Source organism: Ictidomys tridecemlineatus, chromosome X (genome assembly GCF_052094955.1).
Source record: "Ictidomys tridecemlineatus isolate mIctTri1 chromosome X, mIctTri1.hap1, whole genome shotgun sequence".
Classification (NCBI taxonomy): Eukaryota; Metazoa; Chordata; class Mammalia; order Rodentia; family Sciuridae; genus Ictidomys; species Ictidomys tridecemlineatus.
Window position 1 is genome coordinate 121,123,636 of NC_135493.1, and position 15,203 is coordinate 121,138,838.

Genomic DNA, 15,203 nt, shown 5'->3' on the forward strand with positions numbered 1-15,203 from the left:
ACCAAGTGACAGGTATTTTCTTATAGCAACAGAAAACAGACTGAGACAGCTTTCTCACTGAAGTCTGGAAAAAAAAGAAAAATAGCCTTTTGTGTATGTGTGTGTATATATATATATATATATATATATATATATATATATATATATATATATATATATATATATATCTTTGTAAAAATACAGAAAACAAAATAGGGAAGAACCTATCAAGAAATATCTGAAATGTGTATGAGTAAAACTGGAAAGCATTCTTGAAAGACACAAAAGTAGTCTTAAACAAATGGAAATACACAAGACATTCTTGGATAAGAGAATTCAACATCATGAAGGTGTCAATCCTCCCAAATTTTTAAGTTTAATGCAATTCCAGTAAAGACTTCTTTATTTTTTCCCTGGAGCTAGACAAGTTGATTATAAAATTCATTTGGAAGAACAAATGAACAAGAATAGCCAGGACAGCACTGAAAAAGAAGAAAGGAAGAAAGGCTAGTGCTGACAGATGCTGAAAGCTACCTACAAGCCTTTGTAATGAAAGCAGACTCTCTCATATGAACATAGATTCAGACTGTTCTGTTTTCTCACTTCTGCAAGGCAAGAACTCACAAATGTGACATTCTATTAGTAAGGCTGCAGGGACACTATCTTATACGTTACTGGTGAGAACACAAGTGGCACACCCGGTAGAAGGGAGAGGCAGTCAGACCTAGCAAAATTCTATATGCATTTACCCTTTGGTCCAGAGATCCCAAGTCTAGTGATCTACTCCACAGAAATAAAGGCAAAAACGTGAAAAGATGTCTGTAGAAGATGAACACATTATTTTTTAATAGCATAAACTAGAGCCAATCAGAAGATGGCTGAATAAACTGTCATACAGCCACTAATGCAGTGTGCAAGGGCAAAAGGAAATGAAGAATACCTACATATACCACTTTGGAGGATGTGGGAATAGGAGAAATGTATTCTGCATGTACAATGGATGTGAATTTGGGTGCAGGGACAAGGCAGTTCTTAATGGGTTGAGTGGTGGCCCTTTTAGTAACCCAAAAGATATGACAACCTGAAATTTGGGGTGTGACCTTATTTGAAAAGTATTTGCAGCGGTACTTAAATTAAAATCTCAAGATGAGCTTATCCTGGATTAACCAGGTGGGAGCTAAATCCAAAGACAGGTCTTATAAGAGAGAGGAGAAGATGGAGAGGAACACAGAAGAGTGGGTGATACAAAGATGGGGGCAGATATTAGAGGGAAATTATTATAGTAGCCAATACAGATTCTGGTGGCCTTTAGAATGGATGCAAATATATATATATATATATATATATATATATATATATACACACACACACACACATACATATACATATATATCCATATGCATATATATACATATATATGTATATATGCATATATATATATCATATAGTGTATATTTGTGATACAAGTTAGACAAGTACTCTGACCCTGTACTGCACCACACCTGGCCCTCCAAGATATATTTTTAAATGAAAAAGCAGGTGGAAAAAAGTGTGTTTATTGTGCTATCATTTATCCAAGAAAGGAGAAAAACACAAATACATATGTGTATATGGACACTCACATGTATATATGTGTACATATCTGCATACATGCACATATGTACGTATATTTGTATATATGCACATATATGCTTATATGTCTGTTTATATTAAATAACAATGCCCAGGGGCTGAGATTGTGGCTCAGAGGGAGAGCATTTGCCTCGAATTCGTGAGACACTGGGTTCAATCCTCAGCACCACATAAAAAATAAAGATATTGTGTCTACCTATAATTAAAAAAATAAACATTAAAAAAAACAATGCCTGGGAAAACAATATTTCTTAAATGGTTTACTGTCAAGATGAGTTAAAGAACAAGGTAGAATGGCAAGAATAAATACTAGACTCATTTGAATATACCTTCTTTTGTATATTTATCCTTGGAACCATGTCAATATTTTATATAGTTATAAAATAAAATTTAAAAGACCAAACCATAAAAATCCCCAAAAGGCCAAACAGGAAATATTCCAAGTTGCTTTATATCATATTATTTTTTTATACTGGGGATTGAACACAGTATTCTACCACTGAGCTATACACCTAGTCCCTATCACAGTAATTTGGCTATATATTCCTTAAGTACTAAAAGAGTTGCAAGAAAAATTTCAGTTTCCAGTAATTCTATTATTGTTGGCACTATTGGTAATGTTATTCTGAAACTGTTGTATATGTATGTGATATGGGAGAAAGCAAATGGGTTTTGCTGTGATTTTCTATTTCTACCATCCTTTTTTTATCCTTATAAAATATTGTATATCCATTAAAAATGGCCACTCCAGCAGTAACAAGGACATGTAGCAACAAGAAACTGAGTCACCCTGAGAAAATGACCAGTTCCAGGTCACAAACTTCTGGTCATACAGGATGATAAGGAATCCATCTCAGGTCCTTGGGGGTCATAACAAAAGGACTCAGGAATCAACAAGAAGAGATTCTACCAGCCAAACACAGGAGAATTTGATCACCAATATGGACAACCACAGTGAATTAAAATACCACAAACATGTTTAAATCAACATGCTAATAATGATACCAAAAAAAAATCTCAAAACTAAAAGCAAATTGGCCACCACTATGCATTGGTAGCAAACAAAATCATTATTTTTGAAAACTGGTATGAATTGAGAATTTATCTTGTGGGGGCTGGGGTTGTGGCTCAGTGGTAGAGCACCCACCTAGCATGTGTGAGGCACTGGGTTCGATCCTCATCACCACATAAAAATAAAGAAATAAAATAAAGGTATTGTGTCCAACTACAAATATATATATATATATATATATATATATATATATATATATATATACACATACATACACACACATACATACACACATACATAAAAAATAATTTATCTTGCTTTCCCAAAATAGTACCACAGGGTAACTAAATAGATGAGTAGGTTTCTTTTTGTTAAGGTTTTCAACTAATAAGTAGGAAAAATGATAGGATTAGAATATCACCATTTTACAATCCTTAAGGAACCAAGGGGTTTAGGTACTACCAATAGTTGTTAACATTACAAAGAGACTACAGGACAGATGAGAATGAAGAAGTCTTGCCACCTATCCCTCCCCAAAAAGGAAGAAAAATAAACTGCAATGTGATCAAACTTTTAGATCCAACTACCAATTTGTAAGTAATGAAATTCTGAGGAACATGTCCAACTATACTACAGGAATATCATCAATAAGTCCAGAAAGTGGGACATATGACTTATGTTTAACAAAATATGTGTATGTTTAATCCTGTACACTGAGAAACAGACCTATTAAGCCACCACTTTGCAACTACCAGGATTGCTATAATCAAAGTGACACAACAAGTGTTGGCCAGCATGTGAAGAAACCAGAACCCAGTACACTACTAATGGGAATGTAAACTGGGGCCGTGACTTTAGGAAACAGTCTGGCAGTTCCTCAAAAGTTTAAACATGAAGTTACCATATGACCATATGACCCAGCAATTCCACTCATAGGTATAGACCTAAGAGAAATGAAAACATAAGTTTGAACATGAAAGATCACACAAAAGTTTGAACATGAAAGATCATAGCAGCATTATTTATGTTGGTCAAAGAGTGGGATCAACCTAAAGTGTCCATCAACTGACGAATGGATGAATAAAATATGACCTATCCCTATAATGGGGGATTACTCAGCCATAAAAAAAATGATATACATGCTACAGTGTGGATGGACCTCTAAAGCATTATGTTGAGTGAAAGAAGTATGACACAAATGGCTATATATTGTATGATTCCCTCAGTATGAAATGCCCTGCATAGGCAAATCTGGAGAGAAGACAAGTAGACTGGTGGTTGGGCTAGCAGAGGAATGGGGAGTGACAGCTAATAGTTATGAATGTTCATATTTTGAGAAGACAAAAATGTTCCAAAATTAATTGTGGTGATATTTGCACAATTCTCAATATATTAAAGATTGAACTACATGCTTTAAGTGGGTAAGTTGTATGGTACATGAATTAGATCTCAAGAAAGCTATGACAAAAATAAAAACCCAAAGCAGACAAAAAAAATCCCAATAAGTAGATTATACTTGGATTCTGTTCAAAGAATGAAAAAAATGATACAAGACAAATGGGAAAGTGAACCTTGGATATTTAATAACATTAAGGAACTAGTAAATTTTAAGACATAAGGGTGTTGTACATGTTTTATCTCTATTGGCAATATATACTCAAATATTTATCGATGAAATGATGAGGTGTATGGAATTTGCTTCAAGTCACAAGAAGAAGTAGTGACTGGAAGTGTAAAAAAAATGATTGACTATGATTGACCTGTGCTGAAGCAGGTGGGGGCTGCATGTACATTCATTTTACTATTCTGATTTTATAACTCTATTTTCATATTTTAAAATGTGCATGTTTTGTTCTTATTTTTATGGCAGTGGGATGAAACTCTCAGGTCCTCATGTATGCTAAGCATGCACTCTTTATTAAGCTTCATTCACAGCTCCTGTTTTTTTTATATATTTTTCAAAGCCAGGCATGATGACACATGCCTATAAACCAGCCACTCAGGAGGCTGAGACAGGAGGATCACAAGTTTGAGACCAGCCTCAACAACTTGGTGAGGCTCTAAGCAGCATAGTGGGACCCTGTCTCAAAAAAAAAAGTTTCCATAATTAAAAAAACACACACATTTCCACTTTGTTCTTAAGGCAGGTTAGTTTAATTTTATAGAAGAAATACTTTCAAACAATACAAATGACACAATCAGAGAGAATAGTAACAAAAAACAAAGAGATGAATACTGATTATAATTTATTCCCACAACAGAAGGTTACTTATTTTAGCAATTATCAATCAACCAAAGCCTGACAATGCAGTGATTAGATATTGAAAAACCAAATTCCCTTTTACACACAGTGCTATTTCTACAAACCCTAATGGCAGAATCCTAATCATTTCTGGACCAGAACTGCTCATAAAACAGCAGAGTTTTCCTTCTCAGGAGGCCCTATATATGCACCAATTTACACAGCAGATGAAAATAACCCTAAGCTGACAGCACTTCACATGTCTGACTTGCCACATTGTCTGGGCCTGGCAGTTGTAACTAGCTGGAAGGTAGCAAGCCACATCATGACTGAGAAACAAAGGGTGTTCCTTGTCCTCCTGACTGCTTGGACCGGTCTCCCACACAACTGTTCATCTCACCTTCATTTGTCTCAATTTTCTTTCCTTGCTACAGTTCCTGCCAGATGCAAAAGCAGACACAACAGACAGAAAGGCAGGGAGAGGTGAAACAGAAGGGCGTCAGACACAAGTACTCCTTGGACTGACACCAAAGCTGAGGCTGCATTTGTTTCTTGTGGGCAAATTCTTTTAAAAAAAAAATAAAACCTTGAGGGCAGATGGGAAGCACTCACATGGAAATCTTTATCAACTGGAGAGTGACATTTAGTTGAAAACATTTGTCTGGGGGCTTTTTGTATTGGCCCTGCTGGGTTTTCTCCACACTGGTACTATTACTTAATAGGGGGTTGGCAAAAAAATTGTCTCAACCTATTGATCAGCTTGGAGAGAGCTTCCTGGGGCAGTTACTCAAAAGTGGCATGTAATCCCTGTGTTCAGGGCACCGTCCCCACATGGAGGGTGCCATGCATGTAAGACATGAGCAATCTGCCCTGTGCAGACCCCAGTACCCAGAAGCAGATAGCACCTGGTTGGAGTTTAAAGTTTCAGCAGCATGAGGGCACAGAAAGAGGGCCTGCCCAGCAACGCTGTCTGCCAAATGGCAGTTTTCATAAGGATCAAGGCTTGCAGTCTCTACCTCTGTTGTGGGTTCGTACAAAAAGGAATTGGCAAAAAAAAAAAAAAAAAAAAAAAAAAAAAGCAAAAGCAAGACTAGAAGCAGGAATACATAGCAAGAGATGACAACAGTGAATAGCATAAAGTTTTCAGTTTTACCACCACTGACAAACTCCATTGTCTGTGATTGGTCACGTGTCAATGAAATGCTTTTACAAAATTCATTTTTAATAAATGTAAAGGGAAGTGCGTTATATAAGGGGGTAGGTTATAGATTGATAAGAAGAGAAACCTGATTACAAGGGATATTTTCAAGGGAGGGGAAGAAAAATCTAGGAAAAGAAATTCTGCTTTCTTTGACATTTCCTGTGACCGAACTTGTATACTTATCTGAGGCCTCAGGAAGGAGAGTACATTTCACATATGATAAACATGTGCTAGGCAAACTACTTATATCTTTCAGCATTTAAAAGACTAATGGTATATTTTATTACATTAATTTTATTTTTCCTCATGAGCTAGTTGTAAGATCTCATGGGGAATATTGGGTAGACTCCAATATGGGGGCATTCTGATTTAACTCAAATACTCTCCTGTAAATGACTCATTGGGTAATTCTAGTTACTCACATGTCCTTCTCTCCACAAAGAAGCACTTTCTAGGTTATTCCTATGCCATAACTGCTGCATCCACCTCAGCTTCACTGAAAACACACATTCTGAGGTAACTTTTACCTTCCTTCACAAAACAGCAGCAGGGCAGGAGCCACCCCACCCTCCTGCTTTAGAATCACATGAAGGGTGGGAAAGGCAGGGCTATACATGGTCTGACAAATGCAGGCAGTGTGGACGGCCACTATGGACAGGCAGGCTGAAACCTGGGATGCCGGAGGCTCTGTCACCGGCTTCAGACTTGTGGTAAGCACAGAAAGATGCATTAGACAACAACACAGCAATGAGAAGCGATCAGTGCACAGCACACAACGGACACTGAGCCCTGCGACGCATACATGGCTTGTGAATTACGACTGAACCACTGCAGTTGATATTTTAACATAACACAAAGAGAGTGAAAGTGTACAATATACATGGTAAATGCACCTATCAGAAACTGATACAAGTGACAGATTTAGCACATAGTGTTTGCGTTTCGGGTGTCAGAAACAAAACCGGCCCCAAGTTCCATTCTACTGTATGACAAATACTGAAGAACAAAATTTCAGTCTTAAAATACATCTTAAAGTCAGTATTTTCCTTCAAGGAAAAAAGTACTATAAATAAATTACAATACAGTGAATTTGCCTGAACTCACTTCGTTTCTGTCTTCCAGCCTTTAAGTCAAATAAAACAGTGTAAAAACTGTACACTCTTAACATGATAGTTGATCTTTTATAAAATAACCTGTCTTCAGAGATGTCAATTTCACAACAAGGAAAAACCAAGCCCTGTTGCCGTCACTATTATAAAATATATATGTATAGATATATGTTTTTTTACAAAATGTGTATATTAATAGCTTTGCACAAATATTTTAAAGACAAATTTAGCTAATCTAAGAACTTCATGAAAATAAAACAGGCAGATAAATACTTCTGTGCACAATGCACTACATCAAACGTCGTCGGCTGGGAGAGGAGGTATGTTAATCCTTGGTCTTGTAAAAAATGCTATCTTCTCCCTGAGATCAGAAAGAATTACAGGTTAGAAGCTGTTCTGCAGACACTAAAAGGTGACTGAATTTGAATCCCCAGCAACAACGCTATTTGTATACAGTCTCTAAATTCTAATAAGTTACGAAGACCCATGAGATCAGGGGTTTACCTCCAGTGCCTAACAGTGCCTAGTATAGAGTAGGTATAAGAATATTTGTTTTATTAATAAATAAATGAATGAGTCAATGAGTCTAAATCAGAATTGAAGGAAGCAAGAAACATTTCAAGCTAGTTTATGCTGGGGATATAAATATCAAGGATATAAAAAATTAATACTAGGACTAGCTATTAGAGATGGGAATGCTGCTTTTAGTGTATTTCTGTTTTTTTTTTCAATACTTACTTTGTTTTTCATAATAACAAAGGTTTAATAGTAAAAAGAAAGTGTCAAGCATGGTTAGACACAGTGTTGTTTCTCCCATACCTGAAGGTCTGCACTTGGATGGGCTCTTTGTGGTTTTGCCCGCGCAACTGATAGATCTCTTTGGAGGCCTTCTTTAGCATCTTCTCAGCTGCTTGTTCTTGATGATAGTCAAGTTTGGTCTGTCGTGTCTGAAACAGAAATATTTCATGAGCAAGATGTTTTTATTGCCATTTTTAAGGAAGAATGAGTGAGTTCACACTCAGACCTGGAGCACAGAGGAACCAACCCCAGTCATGAAGATCCAGAGTCAAGAAAGGTCCACCTCCTCCACGTCCCTCAGGGAAATTTTTCACAGGCATCACTAGGGGTAGCTGGAGTCAGACCTGGGAGACCGGGGATGCAGAACATTCCTCCCATAAGTTGGGGAGTATCTCTGGGCTTTCCTTCCAGCTCCCACAGTCTCCAGAAGTATGCTGGTACCATGATAAATGCTACTCTCCGGACCCACAGAAGTAGAGAACTGGTCCCATAAATAAGTTCCTAGATCATTACAATTACTTCATTATCCAGATGCTTACTTCTGAACCCAAGTACAGTTGTTTCAAAGGGCTGTGACTGTGGGCAGGTAGTAAGCAGGGAGCCTGCCAAGGCAGGCCAACAACCTCTCACCTGCCTCTCTGCTTCCTTCAGCAGGCTGCGGAACCGCTCATCTCGGAGCACCCAGTGCGGGAGGTCGGTCTGGCCTCGGAGCTGGGCATCTTCCAACCTCTGCCTCAGCTCCCGGAGAGCACAGATCTCCTCATTCAGCTGCCTCTGCCGTGTTCTAGATGCCTGGAGATCCAGCTCCAGGTCCAGGGAGGTGCGGGCCATGAGCTCAGCCAGGGAAGACCTACAGGACTGCAGGAGACCATAGCTATGATTGTGCACACCAGCCCAGCCAGTCCACATGTTTGCCCTTCTGGAAGGTTCCTCCACAATTAATAGGAAACAGGTACAGCACAGGTATCTCTCTAAGTGCAGCCCAAATTTTAAAAACACAGACTTGGGCCAGGCATGGTGGTGCATGCCTGTAATCCTAGAAGCTCAGGAGGCTGAGGTAGGAGGATTGCAGGTTCAAAGCCAGTTTCAGTAACTTAGTGAAGTTGTTAGCTGTGTCTCAGAAAAATAAAAAATAAAAAGGGCTGAGGATGTGGCTCAGTGATTAAACACCCTTGGGTTCAATGCCTGGCAACAAAAATAAAACAAAAACAGAGACTTGGGGGCAAGATTGTCTCTAGTACAATAATAAGCTTAGTAATAGAAAACTGTTTTCTTGAATGATGACCTATGTATTTGCAAAAGTATGGAGCAACAGACACTCATATATGGGGCTGGCAGGATCAAAAATGAGCACAGTTTCCATAAGTCATTTGATATACATTTTCTTTGGTTCTGAGATATCATTTTTGCCATGCATCTAAAAGGTACAACTGCCAACATGGATAAGGGATCCAACTGATGTTTATGATGGGGGGAGAAAACCTAAATATACAATGGCAGGAAATGATTAAATAAATTAAGGTCAACATAAAATGTAGCCATTGAAAAAATGAAAACATATATTGACATGGAAAAAGCCTTAGGACCATGGTATAAGAGAAAAAAGAACACATTACAAACCACATCAGTGCTTTACATTTAAAAAACTTCATACACTCCCATGCCCATGTGTATGTGTGGACACACTTGTGGGCATGTGTGTGTACACACATGCCAGCTGTCAAAAACTTTCCTCCCCATACAAGCCTCAAGTAAGCAAATATGCTATGTTCAACAAACTCCTAAGAGAAAAAAGACTTGTTCATGAAGTTGAGGGCAGTAATTCCAACCCAAGCGGAAACAGACCTGGGATGGCAGTACTGATTTATTATTAATTCACTACATCTAAGAATATAAAGATCACAAATTATACAAAATAGTGTCTTAAGAAATACTGGTAACATTATGACATTATATATGTTTTTCAAAGATTTTTTTGTCAAGAAAATAACACAGTCTTAAATATTACCTAAAATATTACCTTTTGAATGCTATAAAAATAACTCCCAGGGCAAGTACAGATGCCATTTTAGTTTACACAACACACACCTGTTTATAGCGAAGGGTTCGTCTTTCCAAAGTATTTCGCACAAAGGGGGACTTCCTGGGCAGTGTTGAACTGTCACTGTCGCTACGATAAAGCTGTATCAAAAAAAATGATGTTCAGGAACTTTATCAGAAATTTACTATTCATTCTGTGTGTATTCTGAATGGTACTATTTCATTTCTCTTTAGAGGCACATAAATACACTTTGGACTTCTGGTGTTCTTATCAGTCTTTGGATTTCAGTTAAAACAAAACCTACAGAAAAGTTTCAAGGGAAAATGAAAGACAAAACCAAAGCAGACAAAGCCACCACCCTGGTCCCATTTTAGGTCTATCAACTGAACCATGTGGAGTTTCCACACTGATTGAGTCAATAACATTTTTTTCCCTATTGATTCCAACTACAACTTGATATTAGGAATGAAGCTCACAAAAGCCAGCATTGTCCTGAGCACCTTTTACTGTTTATCAATCATCTTCATTTGCTGCATTTCTGGTTTGGGCAGAGAAAGTTGGGAGAATGGCTGTTGAAACAAGAGACTCATTGCTGCAGTGGAACAAGCCAACACCACCAACTCCTGCTCTGCCAGTCAAGGGAAAAGTCTGGTTTTAAAGAGGAAAAATAAAGGATGCCTTCTTCTATGGGACACACCATGACACTGTGGATTTCATGTGGTGTCAGGGTCTTACCACAGAAACAACGTGTGTCTGAGTGAAAGCCCAAGTCTTTGCCTTCACAGCTTATTTTCTATGCCAGTTAACCTGAAATACTCAGGAAATGCAGTAGCACATCAGTGAACCTGCCCCACCAAGATACCAACACACATAAAAATGAGGCCTCTGACAACATCGCCAGTAAATGCCAGCTTTTGTGTAGAATGTAGAGCACTGTACAAGGACTGCCAGTCTTCTTCCAGATGAACAAAACTTTGCTGCATTATTACCCTATCCTCCTCAAGAAGCAGCCCTGAGTCTACCCCTAGGTCATTCAGCAAGAGTCCAAAATAAGGTAGAGACATGAGAACAGTCTTCAATCAAGTGCAGCCAACTATATGAGTAAGCATCATGACCATTTATCTATAAAAGAACAAAACCCCAAATAACCTCTTTTTCTGTCCAGGTCTGTGCTATCATTGTCACATCATCACTGCCTACAAACCTCCATCTCACTGTCCTGTCTTCAATGGCCACCCAGGATTGGGTCTCCTCTCCACTCACCTGAGAGTTCAAAGTCCTATGCACCCATTATAGCCATCTAGGAGTTTCCAAAAGTTCTGATGCCAAGCCTCACCTATAACCAATGACAAATCTCTGGGGGTGAGACCTGGACATCAGTATGTGATGAAGCCTTCCAATGTGATTTGATTGCAAGGTGCAGCCAAGGTTGAGAACCACTGAGGATCCCCATTTTCCCTCATGGGATATGAATTTACATATAGTTGAGTCAGAACCCACTGCCTTAGCATCCAGGCTCTTCCAGGTTATCACTACCCAGTGGTACAGCTACACTTCAGGACTTGTAACCATGCAGAGGGACCTGGTCTTCCAGATCACAACTAAAGACAGTTCCTGTTTTTACTTGCTATTCCTTAAACTAATGTAGAAATGATTCACATCACCTCCTGACCACTTGTTGGCATAAGTATAACATTAAAAAACCAGGGGAAAATGTATCCCAATCCTGAAAGGATCCAGAATTAGACAGGCACCAGGCAAGAGTGGGGAGGCAACAGCAGAACTCGGATTTCATCTGTCAACACGTAGGTTATTCATTGATTCACTGGTAGAATTTGGGAAGATACATAGCTCTTTTGGCATAAATAGTAAAAATGAAAACATGACAAAGAGAAAAAATAAGGGAATATCCAAAGAGGTGACAAAGGAATTATGACTCACCCTGCAAACATACTGGCTTCGTGCTCCAGGTGAAAAGGTCTGAGAACGTACAATCGTGCTACTACGAACAAAAGGTGTCCCACGGGTGCGGCGGCTGGGCCGCTCCTTCAGGATGCTCACTGCTTCTTCTGGGAAGAGATCTTCTGTGTTGGTTTCCTTGTCAACCTGGGCAGCAGTTGATTTATTACTATGACTTCTTCCATAACACAAGCAAGAAACAGTGCAAACAACCATCTCTCTAACCTCATCCTCAAATATAACTAGCATTTCATACCTCATGTGTCCAAAGTGAATAGCTGGGATTCTCTACACACTAGGGGGAGCCTTTTACAAGGATCTCTACTTTCTATTTGTTCATGGAAAAGACATCTTAGTGTCATCCTGGGCCCTGTTCTCTTTCATATATCCCATGAGTGGTCCAAGAGAAAATCCTCTTGATTTTGTGTCCAAGATAAGTAGATTTTGACCACTTGTCACTAACCTTTCATCAGATTCACCATCTAGTACCCAGATTCTATCCACATAAGGGAATATTATTCAGCCATAAAAGGAACAAAGTTCTGACATACAATATAATACAGATCAATTGCAAAAACATTATGTTGAGGGCTGGGGATGTGGCTCAAGCGGTAGTGCGCCGCTCGCCTGGCATGCGTGTGGCCTGGGTTTGATCCTTAGCACCACATACAAACAAAGATGTTGTGTCCGCCAACAACTAAAAAATAAATATTAAAAAATTCTCTCTCTCTCTTTTAAAAAAAACATTATGTTGAGCAAAAGAAGCTAGACACAAAAGTCATGTATTATACTATTCCATTTATATGAATATGCCGAATGGACAAACCCACAGAGCTAGAAAGCAGATTGGAGTGGTTCCCTGGGGCCAGAGATTCTGCTTTCAATTCTTTTGGATAAATACCCAGAAATGAGATTGTTGGACCACACAGTAGTCCTATTTTTAACATTTTGAGAAACTGTCATGCTGTTTTACACAGCAGTCACACTATTTTGTGATTCTGACCTTTCTCAAATGTAAGTGCAAATTTGCATTTTTAAATGTAAAGTTTTCCTAAAATTACAAATGTTTCCAGAAATATAAACCCCTCTTCCCTACCATCTGATTCTTTAGTGGACATTTTGATTACCTAACATAGAACACAATTGTATTTCACAGATTTGTCCTTTCAACTGTCTGATTCCCTGTTAATGGTGGCCATTTCTTATTTATTCCCCCCTTTCCTTATTGTATCTATGATGCCTAGAAACTACATATGCCAACACAGAAAGGGAGAATGGAAATGTGGGGATGGACTAACAGTTGGGGAATCTAGGTGATGGGTATATGGATATCTATTGCATTAATCCAGCAAACTTTGAGTAGATTTGAAGATTTTTGAAAATAAAATTTGGGGAAGGGGAAAACACCAAACTAGCCTCCCACAGCCACTCACCCTGATTTAGACTACTGCTTTTCAAGGTTGTAAAAAGTAGAACAACAGAATTACTGGCAGCCTAGTCTAAAATTACTCCAAACCTGCTGTACAGGCTGCAGCTTGGGCAGCTGCCCAAGGGGTAAATTTTACCTTGTGTTTCAGGACAAGGGCAGGGGCCATAGTGATAAATGGTTTTTGTGTGTGTGTACTGAACAGTCTGGGTAATAAAATTTCAACAGGGCACTGATACAATGTCAACCAAACATAGTTGACCAGATGGGGTAAAAGGATGCTTTGCTGTTCTTCATGTTTCAAAGAGTAAGTAGCAAGAGGCGCTCAAACCCTTTGAGGCCCAGGAAACTGCTTGACACATTTGTCCCTGAAGACAGGAATGGATCACCACAAAATAGCACACAAAGGAGTAAAAACCTACATTTTTAGTTGTCGCTATCCTTTCCTTGAAATATAAAATTGACAAATATTTCTGAAGTACCTGCTTCACCACATTAAGCCCTTTACAAATCTTAGACCAGATGATTTTTTTCTTCAGCTCTCAGGAAAACACAGTATTAGCTTAGCTATGACCCCCAAACTCAACAGCACTGTGCATTGTATACCATGGCTTTCCCACATTCCATGATGTCCATGTGGCTGGTGCTTGTTGGTAATCATGTCCTTCCACACCTGCATGTGCCCATCATCTCTGGTTTCCTTTAGTGCCTCTCCTCTGCCCATCCCCTCACACTTCCCTTGATAGATTTAGGGGTACATAGCCTCTCTTTCTGGACAGCACCTGATATTATACATTAAAATATCAAGGGGCTCTGTAAAGTCCCTTGACATTTTCTACTTACCTTAAGAGGTGGGGGCTGAAGCTTCTCAGAGCTGTAAGGATCTTCCTGGCCAGTAAATGTGTGTCCATGGATGGAGTTGACACTGACACAACAGGGATCTGGGTATGGGGGGCTGGTCTGGGTACAGTTGCTACAGCCACTGTCAACCGAGTCAGCTTGCCAACTCCTAAAGGTAGACAAAAATCCCACAAATATTCATCAGAAGGGATTGCTTTCATTGCTGCTTTTGGAGCACAGTAGTAGAGAAACCCAATGAAACCCATTTCTATTCACTGACTGAAAACAGTTGCTATCCTCATATAATAAAGAGGCATTTCTGCTTTCTAGGGAAGAAAACACTTCAAAGCTTTTGAACAGCATGGGTCTTTCTTATCAACCACTGCAGCCACTGGGAATGCCAGAAACCCCTACCCCAGAGCCCCTCCTGTCTTTCTGACCATCCCTGAACATAATATACTCCCCCTCTGCTATGCACTATCCTTCCAAAAATAAATTCCTCTTGAACTAAATTTAGGGAAGCCATGGGAAAAACAGGGAACCTTTGGAAAGATGAAAAATGGCATGGAAAAATTGCCTCCAGAGAGGGTCAAGCGAACCACTTCACTAGAGGTGCTTGCTCATAGGAATTATTTGTCCATTACATGCAGGCCTTTACAAAGTCAAGGACATCACTAATGTTCTGCCTTTAGTAACATGTAAAGGGACACTGTAAAATTCCATTTATGGAAAATGTCTAGAACAGGCAAGTGCATAGAGGTGGAGAGTAAATTTGTGCTTGTCTGGAGTTAGAGGAGAGAAAGAAGGGGTGGGGCTTTTTTGGCAAGATGAAAATGCCCTACAGCGGACTATGGTAATAGTGGCACACTGTTACTATACTGAAAACCACTGAATTTTACACTTTAAATGGGTGAATTGTGTGGCAAATAGATTAGATCCCAATGAGGAGGTTGAAAAGCAAAAA

General features: G+C 39.0%; 1 protein-coding gene across 2 annotated transcripts in view; it reads right to left on the bottom strand.

Moving 5' to 3' along the window:
- Positions 1 to 4,754: 4,754 nt before the first annotated feature.
- Positions 4,755 to 15,203, bottom strand: part of Wwc3 (WWC family member 3) — a 111,313-nt gene continuing 100,864 nt past the window's right edge. For both annotated transcript variants that reach the window (XM_078035134.1, XM_005315957.5), the window contains 6 exons: positions 14,243 to 14,408; positions 11,956 to 12,120; positions 10,062 to 10,154; positions 8,604 to 8,831; positions 7,995 to 8,122; positions 4,755 to 7,536 (listed from right to left, as the gene is read on the bottom strand). In XM_078035134.1, the coding sequence (XP_077891260.1) occupies positions 7,470 to 7,536; positions 7,995 to 8,122; positions 8,604 to 8,831; positions 10,062 to 10,154; positions 11,956 to 12,120; positions 14,243 to 14,408 (847 nt within the window). In that variant the 3' untranslated portion in view covers positions 4,755 to 7,469. The remainder of the gene's footprint in view (positions 7,537 to 7,994; positions 8,123 to 8,603; positions 8,832 to 10,061; positions 10,155 to 11,955; positions 12,121 to 14,242; positions 14,409 to 15,203) is intronic.